This window comes from Gymnoscopelus braueri, assembly GCF_963280865.1.
Source record: "Gymnoscopelus braueri genome assembly, chromosome: 3".
Classification (NCBI taxonomy): Eukaryota; Metazoa; Chordata; class Actinopteri; order Myctophiformes; family Myctophidae; genus Gymnoscopelus; species Gymnoscopelus braueri.
The window spans coordinates 34805100-34821958 of NC_137612.1; the positions used below are offsets into that span (position 1 = coordinate 34805100).

General features: G+C 43.1%; 1 protein-coding gene across 3 annotated transcripts in view; it reads right to left on the reverse strand.

Moving 5' to 3' along the window:
• The window catches only part of atg7 (ATG7 autophagy related 7 homolog), a 100034-nt gene that overhangs the window by 40060 nt on the left and 43115 nt on the right, over positions 1-16859 (reverse strand). For all 3 annotated transcript variants that reach the window (XM_080421379.1, XM_080421377.1, XM_080421378.1), the window contains one exon: positions 12859-12939. In XM_080421379.1, the coding sequence (XP_080277505.1) occupies positions 12859-12939 (81 nt within the window). The remainder of the gene's footprint in view (positions 1-12858; positions 12940-16859) is intronic.

Consider the following 16859-nt stretch of genomic DNA (forward strand, 5'->3'; position numbering starts at 1 on the left):
ACTCAGCATGCAACCCTGGGGGGTTCCAGTGTTGAGGGTGAGTGTAGTTGAGACACACCGAGGAGTTCACTCCCAGGTCCGACAGTTTAACAGCCGATGGTGTTAAAAGCTAAACTTAAAGTCGCTAAACAGCAGCCTGTAGGGAAAATCTTCACCTTGGGTACATCATCCACCATGTTGCTATGAAGCTCGTCACCTCCTCTGTAACCTCGACGTAATTTCCAAAGCTACCACACACGCTACCACACACACACACACACACACACACACACACACACACACACACACACACACACACACACACACACACACACACACACACACACACACACACACACACACACACACACACACACACACACACACACACACACACACACACACACACACACACACACACACACACACACAACCTCCCTTTCTGAGCCTGGCCAAGCTTTTCATGCCAGCTCGCAGACCCTCCACTGCAGGTGTAGGGTTACTGCTACCAAAGACATCAATGCCCAGTCAGTGTGCATGTGCGAGCATGCATGTACGTATGTATACGTGTGTGTGTGCGCGCGTGTGCGTGTGCGTGTGTGTGTAGACTGACCTGGCGTCTAGTCTCGGAGCCAGACACGCTGAACACAATACACACTGACTGACGTCTCCCTCTTTCACCTTTTCAACCTCCTCTCTTCTCCTCTCTCTTTTCTCCCTTTGATTCCACACTTCCACCCAACGGATCCATTACACCAACGGCCAAAATCCTCACAATGTTACAGTTTAGCTACTCCTAAATACGCCCCCAAAAAGAGCTTCATCCATCTCATGATAGTGTGGCGATGAAGTTGCAATTGTTGTGCTTCAAGCAAACAGACGTACAGCACATCTACCCGGGCGGGCACATACTCTCACGCACACACAGCCGTTTTTTAGAATTTTCTTTTCTCCTTGTCTTCCAATTTAGTAATTACGCCATTTCTCAATTCCATGTGTATTCTAGTCCCTTGTTACTGCTAACGGTCATCTTATGTACAGTTGGTCCTAGGGAAAGCACAGTGTCTCCTCCGATATGCGTGACGTCAAGGCCGCTTCTGTTCACCTGACAGAATGAGGAGTTTCACTGGGAGGAAATAATACATGCGGAAAAACATTTGTCTCAAATAGTCAGATGATCATGGATCTCTGCCAACTGATATGTCTGGTGACATCTAAATTCAATGTAGGGGATAAAACTGCGTGGTTGGAAACTATTTGGAAATAAAAAACATTAACTGCATTGCAGAACCAATGCAAAGACTTTATGGCCGTCCCTCATATTCAATTGAATTCAATCTTTATTTAAAATTCTCGGAGAGATCATTGAGGGAGACTATCATTTACAATGAAGCAGAGATTACACATAAGATAATAAATAACATAGGAACAACAAAGAAATACATTGGCCCTCATTTATCAACGCGGTGCAGACTAAATAACGGGCGTACAGCGAGATCACCGCAACTTCCGGCATTTATCAATATATCCTGACGTTGGCTTCATCCTACCATACGCTGAGATCTCACGTCTGGTAGAGACCAGTTGTTGACTTTGGCTGCGCCCGTTTATTCCATTGTAGACCTGCGGAGCAGCATTGTCTGACATCTGGACACATAATTCACTCCTAAATGTATATCTACACTAATAAATAATCCCTGTGAAAATATAACATTTTATAAAGTAATTTAAACAAACTGCTTTAACAGTCATTCGGTTAAGCTTGCAGATCTGGCAGCATTGGCTATTTGAAAATAGCAGATCTGCAAGCTCACAACAGGTCGCATCGCAACACGTTGTGAGCTTGTAGATCTGCTATTTTCAAAATACACGAGCGCTTCTGCGAGCGCATTTTCTGGACTCCCGACCATCTCTTCATGGACAGTGAGGTGTACAAACTTACAGTAGCTTGTCCTATGGTATGGAGTTATGTCATAGAGAGTTATGAAGACTACAACCTGGCTGGGTTAAGGATATAAACCCGACGCTCCAATCTCTTATTAACGTGGCGGCACGGAATCACTGCAGCCTGCCCGAGTCTGACTGCTTTATTTTAGTGTAACTCGAACGCGCACTGCTCGGTATGGGGTAAATAAATTAATATGCAAACGTATTCCATTCATGGCGATGTGATTGGTATCATAATATGTCATTCATGTAGGCTACAAGCCTACGTGACAAAGATTGTACCGCTACGGATAACATGAAAGACACAGTTGGGCGCACGTGTGTGTGTGTGTGTGTGTGTGTGTGTGTGTGTGTGTGTGTGTGTGTGTGTGTGTGTGAGAGAGAGGCGTGTGCGACTGTGCGTGTGCGTGACTTGACAGGCAGCGAGGCGAGGCGGCGAAACTCTTTCTTATTGGCTTTCCATGCTGTTTTTTGGTTGTATACTGGTTCTTCATGTCGTAAAATCGGGGTGTTTCCAGAATATTTAAGGGCGTGTTATTTAAATGACGCTCGGTTTCAGCCGTGACATTTATCAAGGCTCCGACCCAATGTACGCTAGGATCGGCTGTATAGGATTCGTTGATAAATGTGACTTCGACGTTGGTGTACGGCCGAATATATGGAAAAATATAACCCGGTTTATACGCTCCGTTGATAAATGAGGGCCACTATGTTGACAACAATCAGTTAAAACGGTTGCATACAGGTAATGAATGGTTATTAAGTACATTTCTAAAATGGCCAATAGGTACAGTACTAGGCTATTCATTTAAAGATCATGTTGTTGTAAGAGGTTCTAAGAACCAGGTGCACCAATGCTGAAAGCAGTCTTTCCCCAGATCAGATCTGGCACGAGTTGGGACGGTGATGTGATTTGTTTGCAAAGCAGTGGACGTAGGATTGTTAGTGGTGGTTCTCGTTGCTGTTCCAGCCCACATATTGAGTTTAGATTTACCCAGACGTAGGCGGATGGGAGAGATCTCTGATCGTCTGGGCCCACAAGTTTAAAAAAAACTTTTAATCCCTATCTGATGGGATCAGATTTTGAAATCCTATATTTTGTGATCCAGGATCAGACAATCTGCAGCCACATTTTGTCCGGGTATTTCAAAGAAATTCAGGATAGAATTACCCTGATCCAGATGTGAGGGGGTGGGGTAGGGGGGCTTTCAGGTAGGAACTGCTTGCTACAGTATGGAAGATGGGGGGTGTAGGAGGTTGTGGGGGACTTTAAGGTAAGAAGGGCCCAAAGGAGAGGTAAGCAAGTGTACACTGCAAACGTGAAAACAATAAATGAATCAACCATAAAGGCTACAAATTATGAAGTATTCCAATTCTCATTTATATAAATATTCATATTGAAACATAAATTAATTGTAAAGTGTGTTTTGCTTTGGTAATCCAGTGCAAATCAAGCCTCCAGGGGATCAAGTTAGTCCAGATTTATTTTGGATCAAACTGATCCCAATCCTGTGTTTTTATTTTGAACAACCCATTTTGAAGATGTGATCCAGATTAGAGCTTTTGATTTCCATCCTGATCTAATCAGATATCAGAGTGATCCCGAGTGCACAAGCTTGATGCCCTTATCTCCGTTTGCATCATTGGAAGACATACAATAAAAATGTGACCAATAAAGATCCAGCAACGAAACAAACACGCAGACCACTGTGGATAATTGAAACTTTAACAAGACTCTCTTTCATTTTTACAGACGTTAGCGGTTCTCAGTAGTGATTCAACCCTGTTGACAGATGCAGCCAATTAGGCCAAGAAACAAACACACCGAGTTGTTTACATCTGGATCTGATCATATCTTCCGAAGTGCTACACATTTTGCATACATGTGCACGCACACCTCCTATCTCAGAGCGCACGCACACACACACACACACACACACACACACACACACACACACACACACACACACACACACACACACACACACACACACACACACACACACACACACACACACACACACACACACACACACACACACACACACACACACACACACACACACACACACACACACACACACACACACACACAGGCAGTTGTGTAAAGTAACTAAGTACATTTATTCAAGTACTGTACTTAAGTACGATTTTGAGGTACTTTTACTTTACTGGAGTATTACCAAGTGTCAATACTTTTACTTCTACTCCAGTACATCTCAGAGGCAAATATTGTACTTTTACTTCACTCCAAACAAAAAACTTTAGTTACAAGTTACTTTGCAGATATAAATGATTACATTATAAAACATACATTAACCACTTTAGCCCTATTTTATACCTCGGCTATTTGAAAATAGCCGATCTAAAAGCTCACAACGCGTTGTGAGCTTGTAGATCAGCTATTTTCAAACATTTTAGTACTTTTACTTTTGGTACTGTAAGTACATTTTGATACCAATACTTTTGTACTTTTTTTACTCAAGTAAATTTTGAATTCCGGACTTTTATTTTTAACAGAGTACTTCTACATTGCAGTATTGATACTTTTACTTAAACATTTAGTACTTTTTCCACCACTTTTGCACACCTTCCTCTCTGCCTTTTTGTGTCTCTCTCTGTCAGTATCTGGCTAGAATCTCTCACACAGACACCACACACATGCAGACTACACCGAGATCCTTGGTTCTTATGGAGCCTCCGCTCCAGCTCCAGAAGCCTGATGTGACAGCACAGATGCCATCTCTTTGAAGCTACGTGTGTTAATCTGTCATCTACTGAACATATCACGCTGACTGTACCGTGTATGTGTTGAGCCTTTGGAGCCCCCTTAAAACATATTGGGTGGTCCGGGGAGGGGGGGGGGGGTGGCTTGGTTGGGTTTTAACCTCAGCTGTAAACACACAGGTCAGTATAGGCTGTTTCTGAAAACACAAAGCTGCTCTCTAGAAGGAAAATGTGGCCCACGTTCAAGATAGCAGCATGGGGTTCTGGGCCCTGTGACAACGAGTCGCACTGGACCCCACAAAATGTGTTCCGCAACTAAATATCTAAACCATAGCAAATCTGTGGGCTTTTTTGCAATTTCCTACTTGGACCCCTATCCTGCAACCTTGTCCAAATGTATCAAGCATCACAGAATATATCAGATCTAGTAGCCGTGTTAATAGCACTGTAGTAATTGTGATATTTGTACTACACAGTAAAATTCTTAGTGTTAAAGCTGCAATCTGGAACTTATTTAAACAAATACAACTTTATTTTAACCAATCTTTATGATAGAGTATGTCGATACAATGTAACTAGTACAACTGCAACGGTTGGAGGTGTTCTCCCTGCTCTTCCATTGAGACAACACTTTTTAGTTTTTTTACACCTTATTCTCCACAATTTAGTTGCTATGCCAATCAATTCCTCCCACTGCTTTGCCACTGCTGTTGTACCCTACTGCTTACACCTGCCAGTGAGGAGCCCCCACCAGGAGGAGCCTTCGTCCTACCCCTCCCGCCCAACACTCCCTGGCCGACAGGCGCTGCCCCAGCCTGTAGGAGTATGTGCAGTGATATCACCCTCCCTGCTCAGCTTCCCTTCCCCTGAAAGCCGGATGCACCGCGGTGGATTCGAACCCCTATAATCCGCGGTGGTGGGCACTGGACAGGTACTTCGCCCCCCTGCACCACCCGAGCGCCCCGAACCTGGTTTCAGGTAGGAACCTACTAGCCTCGGAAACCCAGGCTTTTTTTTTTGTTACAAAAGAAAAAAAGCCTGGGGGAGCGATGCAGGAACGATGGTCTTGGACCTTGTTATCTCCTAACCAATCAGAGTGCAGAGGGGCGTCGCTCTAAATTTGGTGACGTCAGCGTGCTCCGTGCACAGGCCGAGGGGGGGAGGGGAGGGGAGGCGGGGACATAGATTGGTGAAGCAATAGGAAGCCACGCACAAATCCAGGCGGCTGTGTTTGGGTCCGCCCTTCAAGACCATGGATTGAGCTCGTAGCCTCAGGCTAGGAACCTACTGGTTTGACTTGACAACTAGAGCCTGAAGCTCATACCACAATATCTCCACTGACCAAGTCAAGATGTCTTATTGGCAAAGGGGTAGAAATCATGCCCGGTTAGAATACCTGGCAGGACATAAAGGTTATAGATTGCAGCTTTAATTCAAAGTGTACAAATGGAACCAAATGGTACAGAATGATCCATGTTGTGATAAATGTACCAGTAGTACACAGTAAAAGCGTACAAGTGTACATTTAACTCAGAGGGTGTACAAATGGAAACAAAATGGACCCTCGGAGATGAGGCTTTTACTGTGTACGGAGGTAGAGCAAGATGCTAGCAATGTAGACGAAGGTCGATGCCTTTACCGTCACCGTGATGCGCTTGAGGAATATGGGTCACTGTGAGTAATCATCTCCTGGTGAGTCAGTGCCTTCTGCTTCTTCTGGCTACAAGACACACACCACATTGGCTGGATGCTTGGCTATATACACACAAACTCCAAGCTGAGTCATTAATAACCGCTGAAGGTCTATGGTATACTCGGAAAATAACTCACAGCACAAGAAGAGATCTGGGTCCAGATCAAGAACGGTATGTTAAGATAGCTGCTTGTGGTTTCTTCTGTATGTGTCATGGATGCTGGGTGTGGATGCTACATGCTACTGTAGTGTGTACGTGTAGAACTACAAAATAGTCTTTAGAAAGTTTGATGCTACAAGTGATGCCATGCTTTTGTAGGGGTACAGCAGCCTAAAGTGTCTTGTCAGGGACAATGAGGACACATGAGGCGAACCCGATTACCAGACACTGTTGGTGACACAGACTATTCACATGGGGATTAAATTGGCATAACAACTAAATTAGGGAGAGAGAGAAAAAAGGGAAAGCGGTAGAGAGAAATTGTGCAAAATGTGTCCTTGACAAAAAAAACCCTGACAGCTGATGTTTGGTGTTCCTAATTGAATCACATCAAATGGCTTTTAGGACTTTAAGACGGTTACTAAAGAGTGACTCTGAAGTTAAATGATGATTCTTGCCATTGATAGTAGTAGTAATTTTTTCGTTGCATTAGTACAGGCTGTCTGGCATGGTTTAAGACAAAGCCACGTCACAAGCTCTGATTTACTCTCTGCTGTTGTAGGTTTATTGGCGTTCTGCCCTAGAAAGAGTTGGGAAATAAGAAATACACACACACACACACACACACACAGTGAAAAGCCCCAGCCTATCCTACAGGAACTGCTCCAGCCGAGACAGGGGTTGAATTGTTTTGTTTCCATAGTGACCTGGCAGCACACAGCTGACTGGGGCCAGAACACATGCACGCACCACACACGCACACACGTCACAAGCACAACCACACACACACACACACACACAAAGACTCTGTTACATGCCTTTTCTGTCTTTCACTTACAAATACATATGCATGTGAGCGAACACACACACACACATGTAACAATACATGGACTGACAGACAGATGGATGAACAAACTGACAGAGGGGGGAAGGAGGGAAACGAAAGAAAGAAAGAAGAAATAAGTGAAAGTGGGGAATCTTAGAACAGTGAGGGGTGGAGGGGGGGGGGGGGGGTAGTAGTACAGAGAGAGAGAGTTGGGAGGGACTTATTGGATGAAAACAGAAAAACACATATTGACCAATAATGCGTCATACATACGCCGTGGGCCTGCCTGGGAAAACCGATGTGCGTATATAAACAAAGGTGTAGAGTGGGTGATAACGCATGTTTATAGCTTTGAGCGGGGCTCTGCCAAAAATCACTGTCAAAACATATGCACTCGACCCAATAACGTCCTCCGACCGTCACATCACACCTTAACGTGGGCTGCAACTCCCCAATTTAAAAGGGGTCCTGGGATAATTAAAAGAATGAATAAAAAGCAGTTTTTTTGATAAGCAGCCTACATGTTAAAAATATTTTTGTATTTTTATGTTACAGACTTGGCCATACAGGAAAATCCTGCGTGTACATTTATCCACTGGTAACTTTAACTTTGTAAGAGTTAAAAAGGATTTAACGGTCAGGAGCTAAACCCCTTCACTTCATCTCCGTCTCTCTCTCACTCCCTCTCTCTTTCTCTTCACATGAAAGTGATAGATGTGGGACTTTATGACCTCCTTATAGACACAAAGACTGCATTGAGCGAGGGAAAGGAAACAGAGAAGAACGACTGAGAGAAAACACCCTTTCTGGCGTTCTTTCTCGCTTTATTTCTCTTCTTCTTTCTTTCTTTCACTCTGATCCTTTTCTTTTAACCCCCTTCTCTCGCTCTCTCTGGCTTAAACTGATCTACGCCGGCCAATCAGATCCCTCTATTCTCGCTAAGCAGCGCAAGCGAGGCCAACTGGAGCAAAGATTGGCTCGTTGGCTCTGGACCAATGGCAACGCGGGAAAGAGAGGTGAGCGCTGTTCCGCCCCCTCCCCCTCCAGTTGGTTGATTTACAAGACGTGAACCCTTCAACGCTCCTCGCTCTTTTACATGCACACGCATGCACACACGCACGCACACGCACAAACACACACACACACACACACACACACACACACAACACACTGTAGTGGTGGGAGCTAATGCCTCTCATACGACAGTCAGTGACATCAATGAGGAACTGCTCCCTGATTATTACCATCTGGTTTTACCAGCGTGTGTGTGTGTGTGTGTGTGTGTGTGTGTGTGTGTGTGTGTGTGTGTGTGTGTGTGTGTGTGTGTGTGTGTGTGTGTGTGTGTGTGAGTGTGTGTGTTCCTCAGAGAATTGCAACATTTCAGCACAGCTCCAATAAGTTGACAACAATGCAGCGATGGGAGAGATGGGAATCCCCTTGTTTGTGCTACAGCTGCATGTCGTGGTTCAAAAACAACCAGGCTAACACGGTGCATATACACTCGTTCTGATGCCGTTACTCGGTCTCATTGTGTCTCTACCAGCCTTCTGTTCTGTTGAGGGTTTAACCCAATCAATCCGCGAACGCATCTACAAACGTCTTCTAAATCGTCTTCTAAAAATGTATGTTGCTATTTCAGTGGTTCTCAAAACTTTTTCCAAGTCAAGGACCCCCCGAAATTATACGTACGTATTTGGCCGACGACCCCCATATCAAAATATTTAGTTCCAGGGACCCCCAGAAGCAAAGCTTTGAGTTAGATTTGAGTTTAAAAAATAAAGATTTGAGTTAGATTTGAGTTTTAAAAATAAATAGCAGATATACAAGCTCATAGCGCGGCACTCGGTGCCGCGCTATGAGCTTGTATATCTGATATTTTTGAATAGCCAAAGTATAAAATAATGGTTGTAGCCAAAATGACACATACGTGTTCCCGGATTGAATGGGTTAAATACAGTAATCTAGTCCAGTGGTTCCCAACCTTTTCTGCGTTCGCAGTCCACCCATCTAACCACTTAACACAGTGGTTAGATGGGTGCAGATTCCACCAGTGGTGTGAAGTAACTAAGTACATTTACTCAAGTACTGTACTTAAGGAAACGTTTGAGGCACTTTTACTTTACTGGAGTATTTCAAAATTTCTGTACTTTTACTTCTACTCCACTACATCTCAGAGGCAGATATTGCACTTTTACTCCACTACAGTTATTTGAAAACTTTAGTTTCTAGTTACTTTATAGATTTTGGCTTCAGCCCTATGTACATTTCGGCCATTTGAAAATAACTGATCTGCTATTTTCAAAATATTTTTTGACACTTTATATATTTGAAAACTTGTGAAATGGGACATTCTGCATAATGAGTACTTTCTACTTTTGGTACTTTAAGTACATTTTGATGCCAATACTTATTTTGTACTTTTTACATTTTGAATTCCGGACTTTTACTTGCAACAGAGTACTTATACATTGCACTATTGACACTTTTACTTAAGTAAAAAATGTGAGTCCTTTTTCCACCACTGAATGCCACTAATCAGATGGGTGCATCTTTAGAACATGTTTATTTTAATGATCAGTCAATTGATTCAATGGAGCTAACATAGTACACTTAAGGCCTTTGCACACAGGGTGCGATTAGTCAATCCGTTTTTAACGCATGCGAAAAGACGCACAAATCGAACTGGGTTCGATTGAAAAAAAAACGCATCACCGCAGCCACTTGCCGCATGGCAAATTCGGAGCCGGTGTGCATGAGGTCATAGAGAACCATGTGTTCATTTAAAAAAGTGATATTGTCCGTTTTTTCCGTGCGAAACATCGCATCCTGTCTGCAAAGGCCTTTAAAGTTCTTATTTATCGGTATCACGATGAAAACTATCCAAGGGGCGGGATCAAAAGAATGGCTCTAGACCAAGGGGTCAGCCTGAGATTTTTACATTGACGCCAATACGGAAGAGACAGTTCATATGAATGGCCTGTAGTTTCGCTGTTTTACCCCTGCTGGTGTCAGAAAGAATTTATCTCAATGAAAGCGGATGGGTTTTTGACAAACTTTAGACTCGATTTTCTTACCTTAATAAAAATGGTCATAAATACTATATGCTTCCAGTCGCTAGTTTAAAGTCTTCTTTCAATCATCATGATATGCGTTTTGGTAAACTATGGTCCCATTTATTTTAAAATTGACAATAAAGTAGGTTATGCTCTAGGAGGGGCGGGATGATTTGATTGACAAGCTACAAAACCAATAGCATTCATTTCCGGTTGCAAAGGATATGACGCGATATGACGCGATATTGAAAGATGGCGGATTGCACACAGCTGAACAATCAGCTTCATTTTCGGTCTGTAGAAATCAATGGCGTGACGCTGTCTATTCTTTTTATACAGTCTATGCTCTAGACGCAATTGGTTAGATCTACAACTACCAATTACAGTCTCCCATATTTGAATACTGGGCCCTGATTGGTCACCCCAGACTTCGGGAGCAGGAAATGGATTCACAACCTGGCTTACCGATCCGTACCTGGCTTACCGATAACAAACTGTCACTACACCTTGGGAAAACTGAATCCATTCTCTTTGGGACCAAACATTCCCTCAGTAAGATGAAGGTAAATGACTTCAAGGTCAAAGTCGATGACACAATCATCTCTAGCAAAGAAGAGATTACCTATTTGGGAAGTATTCTTGACAAATACCTGACAGGTGAAAGCATGGCAACAAAGGTGGTCAAAAGAGTAACCCAGAGAACCAGATTTATGGGCAGAGTTTCCTCTATTGTCAACCCTCAGGCCCCTCTCAGGGGCCCTGATTCAGCCCCTTTTCGACTATGCTTGCTCCTCTTGGTACTCCAACACCTCAGTGTCACTGAAGACTAAGCTTTAAACCACCCAAAACAAACTGATTCGACTACTTCTCGGACTGGGGCCCATGACCCACCTCTCTCCCACTCACTTTGCCAGCCTAGGCTGGCTCAGGGTGGAAGACAGGGTTAAACAACTAAAAATGGGACTGGTCTTCAAAATTGTAAATGCAGACTTGCCCAAAATGCCCCCTATACCCACATATCTGTCTAAATACCTCCAAAAGGTTAGTGACACCCACAGTCACGAAACTAGAGGGAGCGTAAACAACAATTTGGTACCACCCACCCATAAAACAAACGTGGGCAAATTCTCCTTCTACAGCACGGCCACCAAGGTATGGAATAGTCTAACGCCATCCCTCAAACAATGCAGTTCGCTGGGCTCATTTAAAACAGCCCTAAAAACTCATCTTTCTGGAGGCCAAAAGAGGAGGTAGTACCAGTTTCCCGGTAAACAGACGACCCCCCTCCCATTTTTGGGCGGTGAAACCGCCCCTATATGTGAGGTTTGGATATTTGTACACCAAATCCTGCGCTGTGATTGGCCAAAAATGTACCCCGCCTAACCCTGCACCGTGATTGGCCAATCACAGTCTATTCAGGACTGTGATTGGCCAGTGTCACATGACACATGTGCATAGCCCTATATAAGAAACCATAACTTTTTTAAGTTATGGTTTCTTCCATCACTTCTTCACTTATTTTTTGTACATGATTGGTTGACTCCATTCAGTATTGTGATTAGCTAGCAAGACACCGCCAACTTCACACAGGGTGTGATTTTTTGTATATATATTTTTTTTTCTCATGCTTTTTTTGTACATTGTGGTATTTTTTCTCTGTATTTTTATGTTGATATTTGAACTGTTTGGTTGCTACTATATATGTCTATGAAATTAATACCATATAAATGTAACTGTGTTGTTTTACATTCCTTTTGCCTAATAAGGCTAATTTGGGGGGGCCACTTGCAATATATTGGGAATTGCAGATCTAGTCCAAACTATCGGCTGCATATTAACCCTTTCAATCCGGCAACGCATCTGTCATTTTAGATTTCTTTGGCTATTCAAAAATAGCAGATATACAAGCTCATAGCGCGGCCGCGCTATGAGCTTGTAGATCTGCTATTTTTTGAAAAATCGTGAAAATGTGTGCAAATCTTTGAAAATATATATGTTTTTTAAAGCGAACATTTGTAACTCAAATCTTTGCTTCTGGGGGGGTTCTTAATGTCTTCTAAATCCTAACAGTTTTTTGAAAAAACGTATGTTGCTATAATCAGTGGTTCTTTTTTTTTCCATGTCAAGGACCCCCAAAATGATATGCATTTGGCCGCGGATCCCCATCTCAAAATATGGTGTTCCAGGGACCCCCAGAAACAAAGATTTGAGTTAAAAATGTTATATATAAAATATATATATATATTCAAAGATTTGCAAACATTTTCACGATTTGTCACAAAAACAAAATAGCAGATCTACAAGCTCATAGCGCGGCACTCGGTGCCGCGCTATGAGCTTGTATATCTGCTATTTTTGAATAGCCCAAAGGAATCTAAAATGACACAGATGCGTCCCCGGATTGAATGGGTTAAATTGGCATTGAGTGCAGATGCAGGTTGTTTTTTTATTTTACATTCATGTTGCCACTTACGATGTCTGAGCAGGCTGTGCATTTGTCGAAGGCCAGGCTGGCTGGAAGGACATTGTCGAACCTGGACAGGAAGCCTCGGATCTGTGGGAAGAGGAATCAGTAACAAGAGAGGTTATTAAAGCTGCTTTAAAAATAGACATCATCAAACTGTGCATAATGTTAATTGTACAGTATGATCTTATCTAAATGTTTGTGTCACACACACACACGTTTGTATTGCTATACTTGTTAGGACATCAATATTTTTTAGCAGTTTTATGAATCCGATCTACAAGCTCTCAAAATGAGCTCGGAACTCTAACCCCAACCTTCTCCTAATTGTAAGTCTAACTTAGTCTATGTTTTAAACCATAAAACAGCCATTTCTCATGTGAGGGCCAAGGAAATTGTCTTCACAATGACCACACACACACACACACACACACACACACACACACACACACACACACACACACACACACACACACACACACACACACACACACACACACACACACTAACCCAAAGGAGAGAGCAGATACAGTCAAGGTCAAGGTGCTGTCCTTCTTTTATTGAGTTGCAGAGAGATGCTCTTTGGATGACAAGCTCAGCATAAACATATACAGTATAAATATGAGAATAAACATAAAAGGGAAATATATTATACAGTATGTATTTGATTCAACAGTCTTCACTGCCTGAGACAGGGTGTTTCTGTATGTAGGAGGTAGAATGGTGAGAGTACAGTAGCTCGACCTTCTGTGGTTTACCTTGTTTAAGTGTGTTGAGAGCTCCCTCTGGTGGTAATGTTGGGACAGTGCTCTCACAGAATAGGTCCATTTAACCACTTACTGTCAATCCTAAATACGACATTGTACGTCTAATGTCCAAAATAGCTGAGCCCTCTCCTCTGCTCCCTGTACACACATGACTGCACGGCCACACATTGCTCCAATGTCATCATCAAATATGTGAGTCCACCTACGGGGATGAGGTCACTTCACTGGCACCAGGAGAACGATCTTGCTCTCAATGTCAACAAAACCAAGGAGCTGATCGTGGACAGCAGGAGGCCAAGGAGAGCGCACGCACCTATTTTCGCTGACAACGTTGCTGTGGAAAGGTTCAGAGAGTTCAGGTTTCTCAGCGTACACATCGATGAGGACCTCAAGTGGGCCACAAACACACAACTCACGTGGTGAAAAAGGCTCAACAGCGGCTGTGCTGGATCCGGAGCAGACCCGTGCATCCGCAGGCTCTTCAACAACAGCTCCATTGAACAGGCTGTGTCACAGGCTCACAGCCATACGGGAACTGTACCGCCCGCGAAATACCTATAGCGGGTGGTGCGGACGGCCCAGTGCATTGTGGGAGGTGAGCTGCCCTACCTCCAAGAATTGTAGGAGAGGCGGTACGTGCTCAAAGCTAAACGTATCATGAAGGACAATTACCACGTACACACCTGCATATGATGCTAACTTTCTAAATATCATGTACATTTCTGCTTTCACATGTATACAGTGTCAGTGTGTATACGTATCTTTATTTGATCTACCTCTATCCCCTTCTCGCGGATCACTACAAAACATGTAGCACGAAAAAAGAAAAAGAAATCACCAACTGCTTTACACCTGTGAACTGTGATGCGACAAATATATATATATATATATATATCAACCTCCACCCTGGCTTTCCTCCCCCGGACACGGGCCAATTGTGTCGGCTTAGATGCTCGACAAAGCCGGGTGCGCCACGGTGGATTCGAACCCACAACCTTCGCAGTGGTGGGCAGGCACTTTTCCACTGCTCCACCTGAGCGCTCTATCTACACTAGTGAATATAATCTATCAATGGCAAAACATTTGCATCAGTTTTACAGACAGTACTATCGTATTATAGTGTTATAGTGCTACTTTTATATTCATGCAGACTCTACTCTCCACGTTTTTCCATAGAGCTCCCCCCTCCCACCTTATGTGTTTTTCCCGGTGCCACAGTCCCAGCACATGGCTTTCTGACTGCTATTATGTTGTGGTCTAATCAGGAGACTCACTCACACATTTGAAACCAATTACTGTGCAATGCGCAGCGACGGTACGCACGCCATGGCTGGAACTTCAATTAATGACTTCCGTCGTTCCGTCTGGACTATTCATCTGCCAGTGTCAAATACATCTCCATTAGCCTCAATTCACATTGTTACTCAATCTGGACTCAATCTTGTACTAGCCCAGCCAATACTTGTAATAAATGATACAGTACAATTGCATTAACTGTTGTCAGTGTGCTTGGAGCAATAACCCGCAATCAAATTCTTGGAAGGCAGTCTATGACATCAGTCATCTATCTACTCTCAATTTGGGAGAGTTCGGGAATGGGCAAGTGTTTCAACCAATCAGCAAAGCTAATTGAGAGACAGACAGACTAGGCTGGGATCCAACTCGTTTTGCAGTTGTCTTTTCCGGTCTAGAGAGAATCAGCGGATAAAGATAATGGTCTGTTCTCCCAAAAACAAATCCTCTCGGAAACCAGGGGCATAGTGGTAGGGCCTATCCCTGAAATCGTATTCATCCGGCAAGTTTCTTCAGGTACTTCTTGGAACACTTCATTTGGTAAGAACATGTTTTTTTCTAACTTGTAGCGACTGGTGAGACTAGCCCAAACCTAGTCGATTTGGTATTCATGTGGGGAATAAATTAGACAAACAGACAGACAGACAGACACAAGAGATAGAGAAAACATACTGGCCAAATTAGTATACCTAAAATACATTTTAAGGCCAAAATATATTTTATATTTCTTACCAGCCACACCCTTGGCTGGTATAGTTTGCAGCTTGTGTTTATGTCTGTGGACAGATTTCTGTCACTGTGATAGCATCACAACCTTGCAAGATGCAAGTATCTCTTTAAAAACTAAATTTCAAGATGGTTCACGCATGAGAGCCCCCCTTCATCTAGCATTTTGGGTCTTGTGTGGATATTCTGATTGTACAAACGGGGAAATATTCCAGATAACATTTATCTGGAATGTTTATGTACCAGATAAACACATACCATTATATGTTACCAACAGGTTAAAAGTTGACCTTGTGAGGACAGTTCGGTGTATTCAATAAATCTGGCACAGTTCACCCGTTTCACCAAACTCATTTCATGTGTTCCATTGCACCATACACACCAATCTGGCACCGTGGCTGGTGTTATCCCATTGCAAGATCGTATCTAGTTTGGTATATTTTGAGTATTGTGTGAAATATATTACACGTCCATTTTTATAATCTCAGATTGAAATTAACCCCTCAGATTCATGCTGCAGTATGCTTCGTCAGCTTTGTCAGTATGCTGGTGCTAATTTCAAATAACATCCCATGTGATGTATGGAGGAGGGGAGGGGAGTGTGGACAAAGAGAAATAAGAGAGGGGGGAGGACACAAAATGATAAAATTAAAGGAAGAGGAGAGGAATGCAATTTGTCAGCGAATTAATGAAGAAGGTGCTACTTTGAAGGGTCACCCCATTCCCACTAATGGAGCGAGTCAGCTGTGAGAGTAGGTGAGTGAGTCATACTGTATGTTAAACACCACAAACCAAGCCAGAGATCATGGTGTAATCGTGGCCTCAGACCTGAACAGCCACATTAACACAATTACAATGTCAGCCTACTATCACCTTGAGACTATAGGATTAAATTACTTATGACTCAGCGAGATTTGGAGAAACTTGCTGAACTACTGTACTGGGGTCTTTAGAAAAAAAATCAATCAGACGGCGGCAATTGATTCAGGACACTGGAATACGGTATACAGTATATGGTCCACTTTCTTGGTGTTAGGCACAGATTGCACACACATACCCAGCACATATCTACTTTATAAAGTTCAAGTTTGGCAGGTGGGCATATATGTTCATATATGGACTGGACATTCGTGAGGCGTTGTCAACACAATAATCCTACTATATGCACAGTGTGCATAATTATCTGTCCTTCGCATATCTTGAAAACCGCCCGACCTCAAACTC